The sequence below is a fragment of the Polypterus senegalus genome, chromosome 18, assembly GCF_016835505.1.
Source record: "Polypterus senegalus isolate Bchr_013 chromosome 18, ASM1683550v1, whole genome shotgun sequence".
In the NCBI taxonomy this organism is placed as follows: domain Eukaryota; kingdom Metazoa; phylum Chordata; class Cladistia; order Polypteriformes; family Polypteridae; genus Polypterus; species Polypterus senegalus.
Window position 1 is genome coordinate 38,701,964 of NC_053171.1, and position 15,274 is coordinate 38,717,237.

The 15,274-nt window shown below is 37.0% G+C and overlaps 1 protein-coding gene across 2 annotated transcripts in view; it reads left to right on the top strand.

Annotated features, from left to right (window-relative positions):
• The window catches only part of esrrb (estrogen-related receptor beta), a 135,015-nt gene that overhangs the window by 93,621 nt on the left and 26,120 nt on the right, over positions 1-15,274 (top strand). For both annotated transcript variants that reach the window (XM_039741456.1, XM_039741455.1), the window contains exon 4: positions 14,871-14,981. In XM_039741456.1, the coding sequence (XP_039597390.1) occupies positions 14,871-14,981 (111 nt within the window). The remainder of the gene's footprint in view (positions 1-14,870; positions 14,982-15,274) is intronic.

A 15,274-nucleotide genomic window follows, 5' to 3' on the forward strand; every position in this document is an offset into this window, starting at 1 on the left:
CACACATAAACTCTGTTCATCAGATCAGTGTTTTCTCTGTGGCCTGCTCAGTCAGCTGGCATTCATTGTAACTAAGCTGTTATTAATTAAATGTTTGCTGTAATTGTTAAAGGTGTTCTTGTTATAGCTTTTCTTGCCCAGAATCACACCAAGGAAGCCAAAGTAAACAAAAGTAATATATTTATTACAAAATAACCATAAGGATGGGATGAACAAAAAGAGACATACAACGCACCACACAATGGAAAATTCTGCTGCCTCTCTGGGCCTGCCTATAGAGACCACTGTTTAAGTTTTTGTTAACTTGATAAGGTGACTTGTCCGGCATAGTACTGCATCCAAGCCTTTTGTTTCACCATTTTTCTCTCTTGTTCAGTCCTTGGCATCTTCTTCTTTTGTCTGTTCAGCGGTTGCAACATCTCATATTTCAAAGCAAAACGCAATATGCCTTTGTCCTTGATGCATCTTTAAACCTTTTTGCAGAGTCAATTTAAGCCACTTCCAGGGACATCAGGTTAGCACCTTTTCATGGTTCTTGGTGTCACTGTACTGCTGAGCCTTAGAGATCTGGGACTCCAAGACAGCTTCCCAGCTACCTTTCAGGTCATAAGTACAGGATACGGTCCTATCTGGGACCTTATGTTCATTAGCACCAAGCAATGGTGCCATCTCTATATAAGAGATGTCACTCCCAAATGCTTAGCATCCCAGTTAAGTGTTGCATGCTTCTACAAAGGCTTCAACTGTCTTTATTTTGTGCAGATCCCTAGTCTAGTTTCCCTTTTGTGGCATCTATTATACAGAGAGTATTGACCTTTATTCATACTCATCTATTTATACTAGCAAAACAACATAAGATGTCACTGCCAGCTCTTGCTTCTTTTCTTGCAATGTCTTCATGATGCCTTAACATTTTGTGCTGTAAACTTCCTGCCTGTAGTTCTCCTGACTACCAGGAAACCCATCACATTCTATTACACAATATAGCAATTTCTTTGGGTTGGAGTCTATTCATGCATCAATTAACCCATTCATTTTTTGAAGTCACGTCTTCCAGTATACAATATGAAAAGTGCAGGTACAAACTCGGGAAAGCAACTAAAGTTGGTAATAGTCAGTACAGAGATAAGATGGGAACAGTCATTATATGTATATGTAAACTTTGGCAGGATTTAGTGATACTTACAAGTTAACTAAAGCCTCATCCAGTCTCATCCACATTTTCTCTCCCAGATAAATTTAATGCTTTCTACATCTACTTTTGACTACAGTAACAAAGTACCACACAAGTGATTGCTTGCAGCACCACAAAATTTATCCTTTTGTGTTTCTGTGGAGGTTTTAAGTAAGATTATTAAATGAGTAGAGCGTCTAGTCCAGAAGGAATTTCAGAACATGTTTTAAAAACCTGTAGCAACCAATTAGCTGTCATTTTCAATACCATCTTTAGTATGTAAGTGAGAAAGTTTGTGGCACAACCTGCTTCAAAAAGACAATTATTTTTGTGTCAAAGAATATATAAGCACTCACCCTCCATTGTCACTTCTGGTCAGCAGATTATCCCATATACCAAACAATTACAACAATTCTGGCATCTGTTGATAATACAAACTGCTGGGCAAGAGTACTGTTTATAAACTACAGCTCAGAATTTAACACTGTTGTACCATCAACCCTAATCAGAAACTCCTAGGCTTGGAATTTAGTATTATACTCTGTAAGTGTATTTTGGACTTTGTAACAAGCAGACTGCAACATGTACAAATTGTAAGCATCTCTTCCTCAATGCAGATCCTCAGCACAGGCACCCAGTAGGGTGTGCTGACTCTCTTATTGTACTCCTTGATCATCTATATTTGCATGTCCAAATACTGCTCCTAGTGTGTCATTAAATTTTCTGATTACACCACAGTCTTAGGCCTGATTACGATATGATGTTGTACAAAGAGATTTGCCTTCTGACACAGTAATTCCAGAAGAATTATATCTCCTAAATGTCACCAGTACCAACCAGTTGGTCATAGACATGAAGGATCAGAAGGCAGACCACACTGCCTCCTGTACTGGATAAGATGCACCTGAGTGGGTCAACAGCTTTAATTTTCTTGACGTAACCATCACTGTTGACCCGAAGTAGTGCAACTCATCTCAATTGTAGTCAAGAAGGTAACCAGTGCCTTTACTTCCTTAAGCATCTAAGGATAATCTAAATGTCATAATCTATGTTTACTCACTTCTATAGGTGCACAGTGGAGTCCAAGGTCAGTGGCTGCATAACATCCTGTTCTGGCATCTGGTCAGTTCAGGACTGTAAAGCATGACAGAGTGTGGTAAGGACAACATAGAACATTACTGGTTCACAGCTGCCTTCTGTTCAAGACATATGGCATATGCAACACATGCTGTCTAAGAAAAGCAAACAGTATTATTAAAGACCTTAGCTTTCCTGTAGTGTCAGATATGGTTACTCATAGCAATGAATAAATCTTGTACTCTACATGGTATACTGTATAGGTATGTTGCATTCTGTGCATGTTGTTGACATTTTTTTTGGCTGTTATTGGTATTGTATCACTTCCAGTTGTCTGAGGAGGGCATGCAAATAAGAAATTCATTGTAAATATGACAGTAAACGTCAACATGAACTTGAATTTGAAATATGAAACATGATTTCTCCACTGTCAGTAGCTGAAGTAGACTTTAGTTTTCCCTAGCTTCCTAACGGTTAAGTAGGCTTGGATGTTTTGGCATTTGCGTAACTGAAATAAATATATTTTATATAGTGTAATTCCAGTTGATAATTGATAGTGTTGTAGCTAGCCCTAAAGTCCTATTGCAGGTTGGAATTTTAGGCCAGTCACTGCCAGCTTGGAATTTGCATATGAATTTTATTACTATGTACCAAACACATGCATGTTATCTTAATTGATGGCATTAAAATGGCACAGTGTGAGCGAATGTGTACCCTTTAAAGGCCTGGCACCCAATCCAAGATTGGTTTCTCACTTTGCCAGCCCAAACGTCATTAATTCACTTCAGAAGTGGATGAATGAATTTTTTGGTGATTGTCAAATAAAGCACAAAAAATAATTTATTATAATTTAAATTGTCACAAATCTTAAAATGATAATTTAAATAAATGGTAATGTAGATAGCACATTAAGCAAAGGTCATTTGGTGATACAGGTAAAGAAAATAGTATTCTGAGCTTTACAATTCCAGGATAAAAATAAATCCTTAGGATATAAGTCTTTAGACAAAGGCAACAACAAAATCTGTCTAATCTAGGTTAATTTGGTATTTTATTCCTCTTTCCACTGTATAATACACTACGTGCTAGATCATTTATACGTTTTTAGAATATGTTATAGATCTAATGCTGGGTCTGTCATAAACAATGTCAGCCTTTTCTTATTTATTCTGAAGCCATCTTTCAGTGCCGGTAATATTAACTTTGTCATAGTATTAGTGGTACCACATCTAAGAGCAAGATGCTGAAAAAGGAAGGAGAATGGAAAAGATTACAGTATTTGTCAACATTTTAAAAAACAATATGAACATCAGCAACAGCAGCTCTACCATGTGTAGACTATGCTAAAGTCTTTCAGCCTTAATGTAAATGCATCACACTAATAAGTCATCATTTGTTTTGGCAGTTAGATGATTCATCAGTTTGGATTCAATGTAACTAGAAATTATGGTATTTTTCCTTGGAATTTTAAGAATAAAACAAAAAGGATAATTAATAAATAATCTCTAAATCATACTTAACTGGAAGACAATGTAGAGATTTACTGTAAAATGTTTAAAATAAGCATTAAAGTTAACTGAATGTCAATAAAGAGCTCTAAGAACTATGAGATATAGGATGATACCTCCCAAATCTAGAGATGAACTTTGCTAAAATGTTATGAAATAACTGTAGAAAAGTAATTAAATAATTTGCATACCCTTAAGAAATTACAGTAGTCTAGTCACCTATACAAATTAATTGGGTTTTTTTGAAATCTACATACACTCCCTGGCCACCTTTCTAGTACCGGGTTGGACCCTCTTTTTTCCTTCAGAACTGCCATAATTCTTTGTGGCTTGGATTAAACAAGGTGCTGGAAACATTTCTTAGGAATTTGGTCCATATTGATAAGATTGCATAACACTGTGACTGCAGATTTGTTGGCTGCACATCCATAATGTGAATCTCTCGTTCTGCAACATCCCAAATGTGCTTTACTGGATTGAGATCTGGTGGCTGGAGATCATTTGAGTACAGGGAACTCCTTGTAATGTTCAAGAAACCAGTTTGAGATGATTTGAGCTTTGTGTGTTATCCTTCTGGAAGTAGCCATCAAAAGATGGGTACACAGCTGATATATAGGGATAGGCATAGTCAGCAACAGTACTCAGGTAGGCCGTGGCATTTAAATGATGCTCTCTTGGCACCAAGGGGCCCAAAGTGTGCCAAGATAATATCCCCCACCAGCCTGAGCATTGATAGAAGGCAGGTTGGATCCATTCTTTCATGTTGTTGATCCCAAATTCTGACCCTACCACCAGAATATTGTAGCGGAAATCGAGACTCATCACATTTTTATAATCTGTTGTCCAATTTTAGTGAGCCTGTACAAATTAGTAGATCAGCAATTCATGAAATACTCAGACTAGCTGTTCTGGCACAAACAACTATGAAATGTTCAAAGTCACTTAAATCATCTTTCATTCCCATTCTATTGCTTGGTTTGAACTTCAACAGGTTGTCTTAACAATGTCTACATGCCAAAATGTATTGAACTTCTTCCATGTGATTGGCTGATTAGATATTTGTGTTAACAAGCAGTCGAACAGGTGTAACTAATAAAGTGGCTGGTGAGTGTATGACACCATAATGTCAAGGTTCAAGATAGATAATACAAAAATCAGGTGGAAAATTAATTCCATGATTAAAGTACAATTCATTTGGTTTCAAAGCAATTAAGTGTTGTGTCTTAGTTGTGAAAATATTGTGTTTCTAGATTTCTTTTGTTTGCTTTTCCGCTTGGAATTAACTTTCATTTTCTTTTATATTATTACTACCTCACAGTAAGGAGACCTGGGTTCGCTTCCCGGGTCCTCCCTGCGTGGAGTTTGCATGTTCTCCCTGTGTCTGCATGGGTTTCCTCCAGGTGCTCCGGTTTCCTCCCACAGTCCAAAGACATGCAGGTTAGGTGCATTGGCGATCTTAAATTGTCCCTAGTGTGCCCTGCGGTGGGCTGGTGCCCTATTCTGGCTGGGATTGGCTCCAGCGAACCCCGTGACCCTATGTTAGGATATAGCGGGTTGGAAAATGACTGACCGATGACTGAACTTTCTATGCTGCTAACTTGAATAGTCTTATCTATATACTTTAGTAAATAATACTATACAATGTAGGTCCCTGTTTAAAATGGTGTGTTTTTACATCAGGAATGTTCACTGTATTTTTTGCATTGGTATTCAAGTATGCTCTGTTTAGATTTTCACTGGTTTTAAAGAACTAGTAATTATAACACAACTCAGAATAGCAGCTATGTCAGCATATATAAGAAACATGTTTTTTTTTTTTTTCAAATACTGACATTTTTTATTCAGAAAATATTTACAGTATTTGCCATTTGGGGTAAGTTTCCCACAAACACTGAAAGCTAAAAACATCATAAAGTCCATTAATTTACTTGTGTTTTTCAAAACCCGTTGCAACTAATAGCACTTTAAATCCTTTGTAATCTGCATCCTCTGTGACCCACTGATCCATCAGTAAGTACTTATTAAACTGGGTAAATCTTGCAGTATTGTAAATTGTTACAATTTCAGTTTTTTTAAAGTTTTGCAGAATCTGTGTTCTAAGGTTACAGCTAGGGAAAGACAGTTATAGGTTGTTTACACAGTTTGGAGAGAGATAGTATGGCTACAATAATGAACACCACCACAGAGAATTATCCATTGAATTCAGTCTATGTATCCAGATACCGCCTCAAAAATTCAACACTTTTATATTATTTAAAGTTAGCTGTTGGGCTGTAAGTGATACCAGTTTATACTCCTAGTGTCTAGCAGCCTAGTCATACCTGCTGTAAACACTATCAGCATTGAACAGTGCGGTGATTTGCAATTGCCCAGAACATTATATGTATGTTAATGCAACGAGGCTTGCAGGGCTGGATCTCTGATTGACAGCAACCTGTATCACAGATTGCACCAATTGATGCATTCCACAGTTTCATGAAGGTTCAGATTTTCACAATACATTAACCTGGGCATCTTTGTCATGTTTGCCATGAGGCCAGGTTATTACAATGAGTTTGTTAGTGGATGACTATTGGGTGATAGCAGGTATCCTGTGAACAGCTGTAACCAACCCCTGAACAGAGGCCAAAGAGCAACAAATCCCAGAACATCAGGAAACATGCAGCATGGCAGAACACAAAATGGACAAATGGAAAATTCACATCTGCTTTCCTCATAAATTAACATATAGAATCAGATTTCACTTGTAGCACTGTTATTGTGGGTACTGTTGTAGTACAAAATTTGTAGGTCCCCTACTCCCTAAAAAAATAATTAATTTAAACCCATCTGCCTCTCAGTTGAAGTCAGAAACTATTCAAATATACAGTTTTTCTGAGACAAAATTAAATGAAACGCATGCGGTGGAGGGCCAGTTTATTTTAACTTAGGCATTAAATAGTGTAGCAGTCAGTAGATTATCTAGAAGATGACCAGGGCTGGATCTCTGATTGCTCTAATTGCATTCCTCAGTTTCAGGAAGGTTCAAGATACATTCTTCAAGCCAAGATTCAAGAATACAGGTGGAGACTTTCGGGGGACAGGATAAATAGCATGCAAAAGATAGCAGCTGGTCTTTGGTGGATTACAGAGAAAGAAATAGCACAAGAGTGACAATGATGATCAGACATCTTGGCCATGCTACGCAATGGGGGAACAGCATGAGCGTAGCTATGTCAAGTACATTTTGTTATTTCATGAGGCATTTTCCATGGCTGCTAACAGCAGAAAGTGTGACTAAGGCCATTAAGGGTCACAAAGGTATGATTTGTCATTATTCAATAAACACACCTGTCATTGGGTTTAAAAGGTGTCCTGTGTATGCCTCAGTCCCTCCTTCTCATTGTTTGTTATACTAATAATAATGAAACATTTTGAGAGTCCAGTGCTTTTATTTATCTATCCATCCATCCATCTTCTTCCGCTTATCCGAGGTTGGGTCGCGGGGGCAGCAGCTTAAGCAGAGAGGCCCAGACTTCCCTCTCCCTGGCCACTTCTTCCAGCTCTTCCGGGAGAATCCCAAGGCGTTCCCAGGCCAGCCGGGAGACATAGTCCCTTCAGCGTGTCCTGGGTCTTCCCGGGGCCTCTTCCTGATCAGATGCCTGAGCCACCTCATCTGACTCCTGACTCCCTGCGGAGGAAACTCATTTCAGCCGCTTGAATTCGCGATCTCGTTCTTTCGGTCACTACCCATAGCTCATGACCATAGGTGAGGGTAGGAGCGTAGATCGACTGGTAAATTGAGAGCTTTGCCTTACGGCTCAGCCCCTTTTTCACCACGACAGGCCGATGCAGAGCCCGCATCACTGCGGATGCCGCACCGATCCGCCTGTCGATCTCACGCTCCATTCTTCCCTCACTCGTGAACAAGACCCCGAGATACTTGAACTCCTCCACTTGGGGCAGGATCTCTCCCCCAACCCTGAGAGGGCACTCCACCCTTCTCCGGCTGAGGACCATGGTCTCGGATTTGGAGGTGCTGATTCTCATCCCAGCCGCTTCACACTCAGCTGCGAACCGATCCAGAGAGAGCTGAAGATCACGGCCTGATGAAGCAAACAGGACAACATCATCTGCAAAAAGCAGTGACCCAATCGTGAGTCCACCAAACAGGACCCCTTCAACAACCTGGCTGCGCCTAGAAATTCTGTCCATAAAAGTTATGAACAGAATTGGTGACAAAGGGCAGCCCTGGCGGAGTCCAACTCTCACTGGAAACGGGCTTGACTTACTGCCGGCAATGCGGACCAGGCTCTGACACCTTTATTTATTTTATTTATTTATTTATTTATTTTATTTATTTATTTTTGTTCAAATACTGAAATCATTGTATCTGCCTGGGTGTGGGATTGGCAGGTCTTTCTGCACATACTCATTAATAAGCTTATGGTCATCTGCAATGGCAGGACGTGGGCAAAGATGACAAAGAGAGTAAACCTTTTCTTTTGAGCTTGCAGTGATGATAGATTCCCCTGAATTTGTCTGCTCTGTTTATGACACTAGGAGCATTTCACCAGCTCCCTCTTACAAAGACGGTTTAACCAAAGATGTTACTTTTTGTGAGAATTGCTGTATAGCATGTTTTCTACTTGTCTTGATGGAGCTCTTCTTTGTATACCAGCTATCTTATACTGATTTCAGGTATTGTCATGCCCATTGGTCAGTTGCCTTTGATATCACATGATGTGACACACGAGTTTCTCACTATATTGTTTAGTCTACAAATGCACATATATTTATTTCTATTTTAAAATATTAGATATATGTTTTTCTGTCAGGCTTTGTGGAGGTCTGATGAGGGGGCCCATTGGGTTCAGAGGTGTGTCGTTGAGGCATCCTTTATGCCAATGGTTGTGTAGAATGCTGCACACCATTGTGAGAACTAGTGTACATCTGCAAATTGAGGACAGGGAGGTTAGATATATCTACATTCACAGTCTTTGAGGTGATGGTCTATATCGGGCTGGTGTAGCCATAATCACTACTATTTTATATACAGTAATCACTCCTCGATCGGGGGGGTTGCGTTCCAGAACCCCCCGCGATAGGTGAAAATCCGCGAAGTAGAAACCATATGTTTGTATGGTTATTTTTATATATTTTAAGCCCTTATAAACTCTCCCACACTGTTAACATTATTAGAGCCCTCTAGACATGAAATAACACCCTTTAGTCAAAAGTTTAAACTGTGCTCCATGACAAGACAGAGATGACAGTTCTTTCTCACAATTAAAAGAATGCAAACATATCTTCCTCTTCAAAGAATGCGTGTCAGGAGCAGAGAATGTCAGAGAGAAAGAGCGAGAAAAAAGCAAACAATCAAAAAATAAATACGTGCTTTTGGGCTTTTAAGTATGCCGAAGCACCGCGATAAAGTGGCATTTTTTAGAGGAGCGTCCGTATCCTCTAGACAAACAGCCTCTGTGCAAACAGCCCCTCTGCTCACATCCCCTCCGTTAGGCAGAGAGAGTGAGAGAGATAGAGAAAAGCAAACAATCAAGCACTGCACGGGAAGCATATCGTATATCATTGAGGAGTTTTATTTAATATGTAATACATGCTCTGATTGGGTAGCTTCTAAGCCATCCGCCAATAGCGTCCCTTGTATGAAATCAACTGGGCAAACAAACTGAGGAAGCATGTAGCATAAATTAAAAGACCCATTGTCCGCAGAAATCTGTGAACCAGTGAAAAATCCGTGAAATATATTTAGATATGCTTACATTTAAAATCCGCGATGGAGTGAAGCCGTGAAAGTCGAAGCGCGATATAGCGAGGGATCACTGTAATTATTTTGTTTTGTTCATCTGTCTCTAATTACAAAGACTTGTTCTTTTCATTGTATGTGAGTTATTTCATATTTGAGAAATAAAAACAGCCCACATGAGAATGGGAATTTCTTAATACATAGTGGAATTTATCTCATCATCATTTAAGAATTATTGAAAAATGACAAATTATATATAAAAAAATGTACAAATTCACTCCAGGTAACTTAAAAGAGAGTAATAGTGAATTGTGATGAGCAGGCACCTGTTTGCTATCTAATCCCACATTTGTTTCTTTTTGTCTTTGGAAAGGCTTGACATAAACACACCAAGTATGTTTAAAACTTTGTATAAATCCATGTGTTAAAAAATCATTTACATACAGTGTCTTCGTGTGATCCATCAGCTTTGTAATGTCCTGAATTTAACTGTGTATCTTTATTTTATATTGCATATTCCATAAATTGTATGATCACAAGGTGCTTTACTACACAAAGATAACATTATTAAATACAAATATGAAAAGTTCAACACAAATTATTTTTTATTGTACAGTGTCAACTTCAGAGAAATGAATGCTGACTAGAACCAATAAATGTCCTATATTGGGAACCCCTTCCATACTGCTTTTGCTATAGATACTTCAGACATGTTGTATTATCTGTATGCTAGAATTACTTCTGCCCGTGCCTTACCATGCTTTGTTGCCTCTGTGCTAACAATGAAAGCATTCTTTCTCTACATTTAAATCTTATGCATTCCTTCTTGCTGAATAGTTTCCTTTAAAAATATTAATAACAGTATAAAAACCTGTACTTGAAAATGCCCACAATTCCATGTGATTATATGGCTCTGAAATAGTCAGACCTATGATAAAGTAAATTCATTATTGAAAGTACTTTATTCCATGAATGAGCTGAACCAAAAATATAAAAATGCATTGATCTCTTCATCCAGACTTACTTATTACACGTACCTGTATATTTTGCCTTTTGGTAATTATCAATGCGGATTGAAAAATGCCATTTAAAGAAATTAGATTTTATTTTGACCTGGCAACCATATAATGATCTCCCAATGTTTGCTGGGATGGATAAGCTCCCACTGGGAATCATGGGTAATTAGGTTAGTGGGCTGCCTGTGTCAGGAAATTGAAAGACAGCTCTAATCAGATTCTTCTTTCAAGGGAATTAAAGAATTCATATATGTGACAGAAATATCAGGCTTCCACTTACAGAGAGCACCATTGTTTGAGATATATATTCTGAGTCGCCAACCGCATCATGTAACAGAATAGCAACTGCTGTACTTGTTTACTTGTAGTTTTTTTTCTTTTAAAGAGTATTTACCAGAAAGTGTTTAGCAAAAAAAAAAAAGAATCTTTACATCTTCCAGTGTGCTTTTGAAGCTATGTCTGTGCAAACCGATACAGGTAATTAGGTGGATAATGGTATAACATTTTTGGTCCAGACCTGAGAAAAGCATGGTTCTCCAGTGATTGTGGACCATGAGCCTGAGATGGGTGGGGGGCTTTGAGACAGATAGAGCACTTAAGAATAGCACTTAAAGAAAATAGTATTTTCACTGCTAATGTCCTTTCACCTAGGTGTGTGGCCGCTGGCAAGACTCAGGTAGGATCCTGGCTTTGCTTCAGCTTACAGAGCTGGGTAAAATGTGGCAGATGAATTGTCAACTGCTCATAGTTCAATAATTAATTAATGGACAGATATAGGTGGGCTCCATTTATTGTAAACAGTTTCAAACTACATTGTTTTCCTGTCTGTTTAAACAAATCTGTCTCTTTATTTGTACTCATTATGTTATTAGTAATTTGTAATGTTTATATTTGCATATTACCTGAGAACTTGTCACAGCACCCTATGCCTGCACACAGTAAAGAGCGCTATTGCTATATGAAAATAAGCTGAATTGAATTGAATTGAGATGGTGATGCTACTGGCCCCAGGTGAGCAGTGTGAGGCGGTGATGTCTATTCACAGTCTCAGGGCGAGGCAGCCAGGAGTACATGGAGCCACAAAACATCAGAGTTACATTGCAGAGCGGCCAAAGAAGATGATAGCGGGTTTGACTGCAAAGGCACCCAGATCTTTACAATATTAAACAATAAATACAGAGTTTTGTTTTTAATAAAATTTCAAGTGTTTTTTTTTGAGTTAGTCAATTGTTTTTTTCCCATTAGAAATCTGTTTGTTTTGATCTGTTAAATTGTACTTTTTTGGGTAAATATAAAAAACACAAAACAAAACACCATAAAAAGCAAAAATACCATATAGCATGTACAATAAACACATACTAGTGTGACCACAGTAATTGGTTAGTGCCTTTTAATGTGTTAAAAATGTGTGAATTGCATTCAGACCAAAGCGTTTACCTATTCCTACATCAATTGTCTACTAAGTCTTGTTAATTACAGATTTGGTTGATTTTTTTAAGAACATTTCACATTTCAAAGAGTTTCTTGTATTTAATATTATCATATTATTGCAGAATTATGTGTCCATGTTGTTTTTGACCTTTATGATAAAGATGTTTACAAGCACTGCTCCTACTAAAGGTGTGCTCAGCAGCACTACTTTGAATGTCTCAATAGCTTTATCTTCAATAGGTGTATGGTACATTTTCCCCTAACCGAACAAAAAATATTAGAACATTACAATATAAGAACAATTGTCACAAGAACAGGCCATTTAGCCCAACAAGCTCTAATTCAGCACAAGCCTACTTGACCTTTTCTCATTAATGCTAATCTATAGTCCTTTTATATGTAAATGAGAACATAATTTTAGAACAAAATATTTTAAATTTTCAATATTTTCATTGCATTTTGCCTTTTCAAAATTTTACTGCTGACCCAAAGAAATATATTCTGTTTAAAGCCTGAACCCACCTCAGAACATATCAACCATTAACTTTGCAAATACTAATGAATTTGAATGCTAATATTGTTTTGCCATTTTTTATTCTATACCTTTCAAAAAGTCCACATATGTGACTTACTCCATAGCTGGACTGGTTACAGTCTTTACTGGTAAAATAGTATACCTTAGGAGTGTGTGTGTGTGTGTATATATATATATATATATATATATATATATATATATATATATATATATATATATATATATATATATATATATATATATTAGTACTGTTCATTAAGATTAACACACAGCTTTATAATCATTTAAAAGAACATTTGCCTTTCTCACTGTGGATGGCAGACTTCATAAAATAAAGTATTGCAGTTTGCAGTATGTTGAAAAGCTTTTATAGTAAACATGTTTTTCTTTAGAAATCATTGCTTTTACACATCTTTGGCTAGCTGCAGCATCTGTGTTTAAAGAACACTTACAAGTGTCTTTGTTTGAAGTAATATAAAACTGAGGTTTTGAAAGACAGTGGTCCTTCACCAAAACACTAGTCTTGAGGATGTCAGGTTGTGCTTGGTCTGCCACGTCACTGCCAAGACCTTCATGGGTTGTTAATATTTAATGATTCACTCCCATTAGCGAATCATTTCAAATGAATGATCCTCTCTCTAATAACCTAACATTTTGAAATCTGAAAAGATCACCTTTTAAACAGTACCTTATCTAAATGAGACTGCGTGAATAAAATAAAAATGGGTATCTTCACTATAATAATTGAAGCTGGACAAGCTGGACAAGCTTGAGAAACTTTGCTCACATCTGAAATATAAACTCTGCCCCCGTTCTTGCCATGAGATGAAAAATCACGAGAGTAAATATATGACAAATACACAGTCATGTACATTAAGTCCCATTCTTTTATTGGTAATAAGTGTACCCTTTTTTCTTGTTCTAAAATTGTATCTTTTTAACTGTGTATTTATTTGAACCTTTCTGAAAGTATTGAGTGGTTTTGACTGTTGTAGATATTTATTACTTAATCAGTGTGTATTTTACATGTAAATGCTTTTAATATCAGTTGCATTAATGTGGTGTTTACTGTTCAAAGTAGACTGAAGTAAGAAGTGAATGACAAGATCTGAAATGATTACAAATCCAAGTCATTCAGTAATGTGCAATGTAACAAATTAGGCAATTTTTAGGCCAGTTATGTTTTATCTGATAATATCTAACATTTTTATAGGTTTAGTATTAGTGATCCTGATAACTAATCTGGGTTGGCATGGTGTCGCAATGATTAGCTTACAGCTCCAGAGTCTTGGGTTCAAATCCCATTCTCCACTGATCATTGCTTGAGTGTTTATGTGTGGTTTTGTCCTAGTTTCTTCAAGTACAGGTATGTGTTAGATTCATTGCCAGTTCTGTATTGGCCTCATAAAGGTGTCTGCAAGTGGATTGGCACCCTTTCCAGAGATGGTTCCTGCCATGTACCTTGCTCCTTAAATAAGTCCCAGCTGCCATGAATATGAACTGGATTAAAAGAATGTAATAATGAATGGATGGATTGGAAAATGCAGTTATTTTACAGTGTGCTTCTGAGGTGTGATTGCAACTCTTTAAGTCAAAATTTGAAATTAGGTTAATGTATTATTAATTACTAAACATCTTTTGGAAAAAAAAGTGTCATATTCTTTTCAAAATGATTCCGGTTTATGTAAATGGCACAGGCAGTATGTCAAGAGTGAAAAAGGAGTTTATGCATAAAGATTTACAGCTCTTTGTACTTTGTACACAATATTAATAAATAATAACTTTGTGATGCCTATTTTGTTTCATATAGCAAATGTGTCTGTAAAATAATCGGTATAATGACAGCACAGTGGTCAATACTGCTGCCTCTATGCACTGGTTGTTTATTCAAGTCAATCACTATCAGCATGAAGTTTGTGTGTTCACCCTATGTACATGGGTGTTTGTCTGGCTAATATTTTTTTTCTTTCAAATAGCCAAGAATTGCCATGTTAAATTCATTGCAGAACTTTAATTAATTGGCATTGTGATGTTGTATGAAGGACTGTTTCTCAGAATGGATTAGCCTGCTATCAAGAGCTTGCTCCTTTTTTGCATCCTTTGCCACTCAGGAAGTTCTAGACATTTATAACAATGAACTGAATTAAGCAAGTTTGGTAATTGAAGGATGGGTAAGAAAGTCGGGCTATATCCTGAGACTTAAAAGAAGTCCTCAGATACCTAAATCACCAATAGCTTATTAATATTTTTCTTAATTTCACGTGTGTGTAAAGACCTGATGTCAAGAAAATTTACACATTGGGTTTTGTGATGTCATATTTACATACTGTGACCTTTAACAGATTTCACTTCATGCAATAGCATATTTTTATCTTTTCATTAGGTGTTCGCCTAGATCGTGTTCGAGGAGGCAGACAAAAATACAAGAGGAGAATGGATACAGAAAACAGTGCTTACCTGGGACTAACACTGCCACCCCCAGCAAAAAAACCACGTAATATTCTTACTTTATTCCTTTGTTCAAAAAACTTTGGTCAATTTACTGGCACATTTAATGGTCATAAATTAGTAACATTAAATGCATATTACATTTAAGCTATAATTACTGTTAGACTTTACAGAATTTTTGTACATTTAAACAAACTTATTAAATGTTGCTGTTTTTATCACTTGTATTATTTTATGTTTTTTTCTTTAAGCAAATCTGTTTTTAAAACTTTACCTGATTTCTTTTTGTTAGTTAAATTTTGATGGTGGCGCACGTGTCTAATCAAATCCTCACTGCAG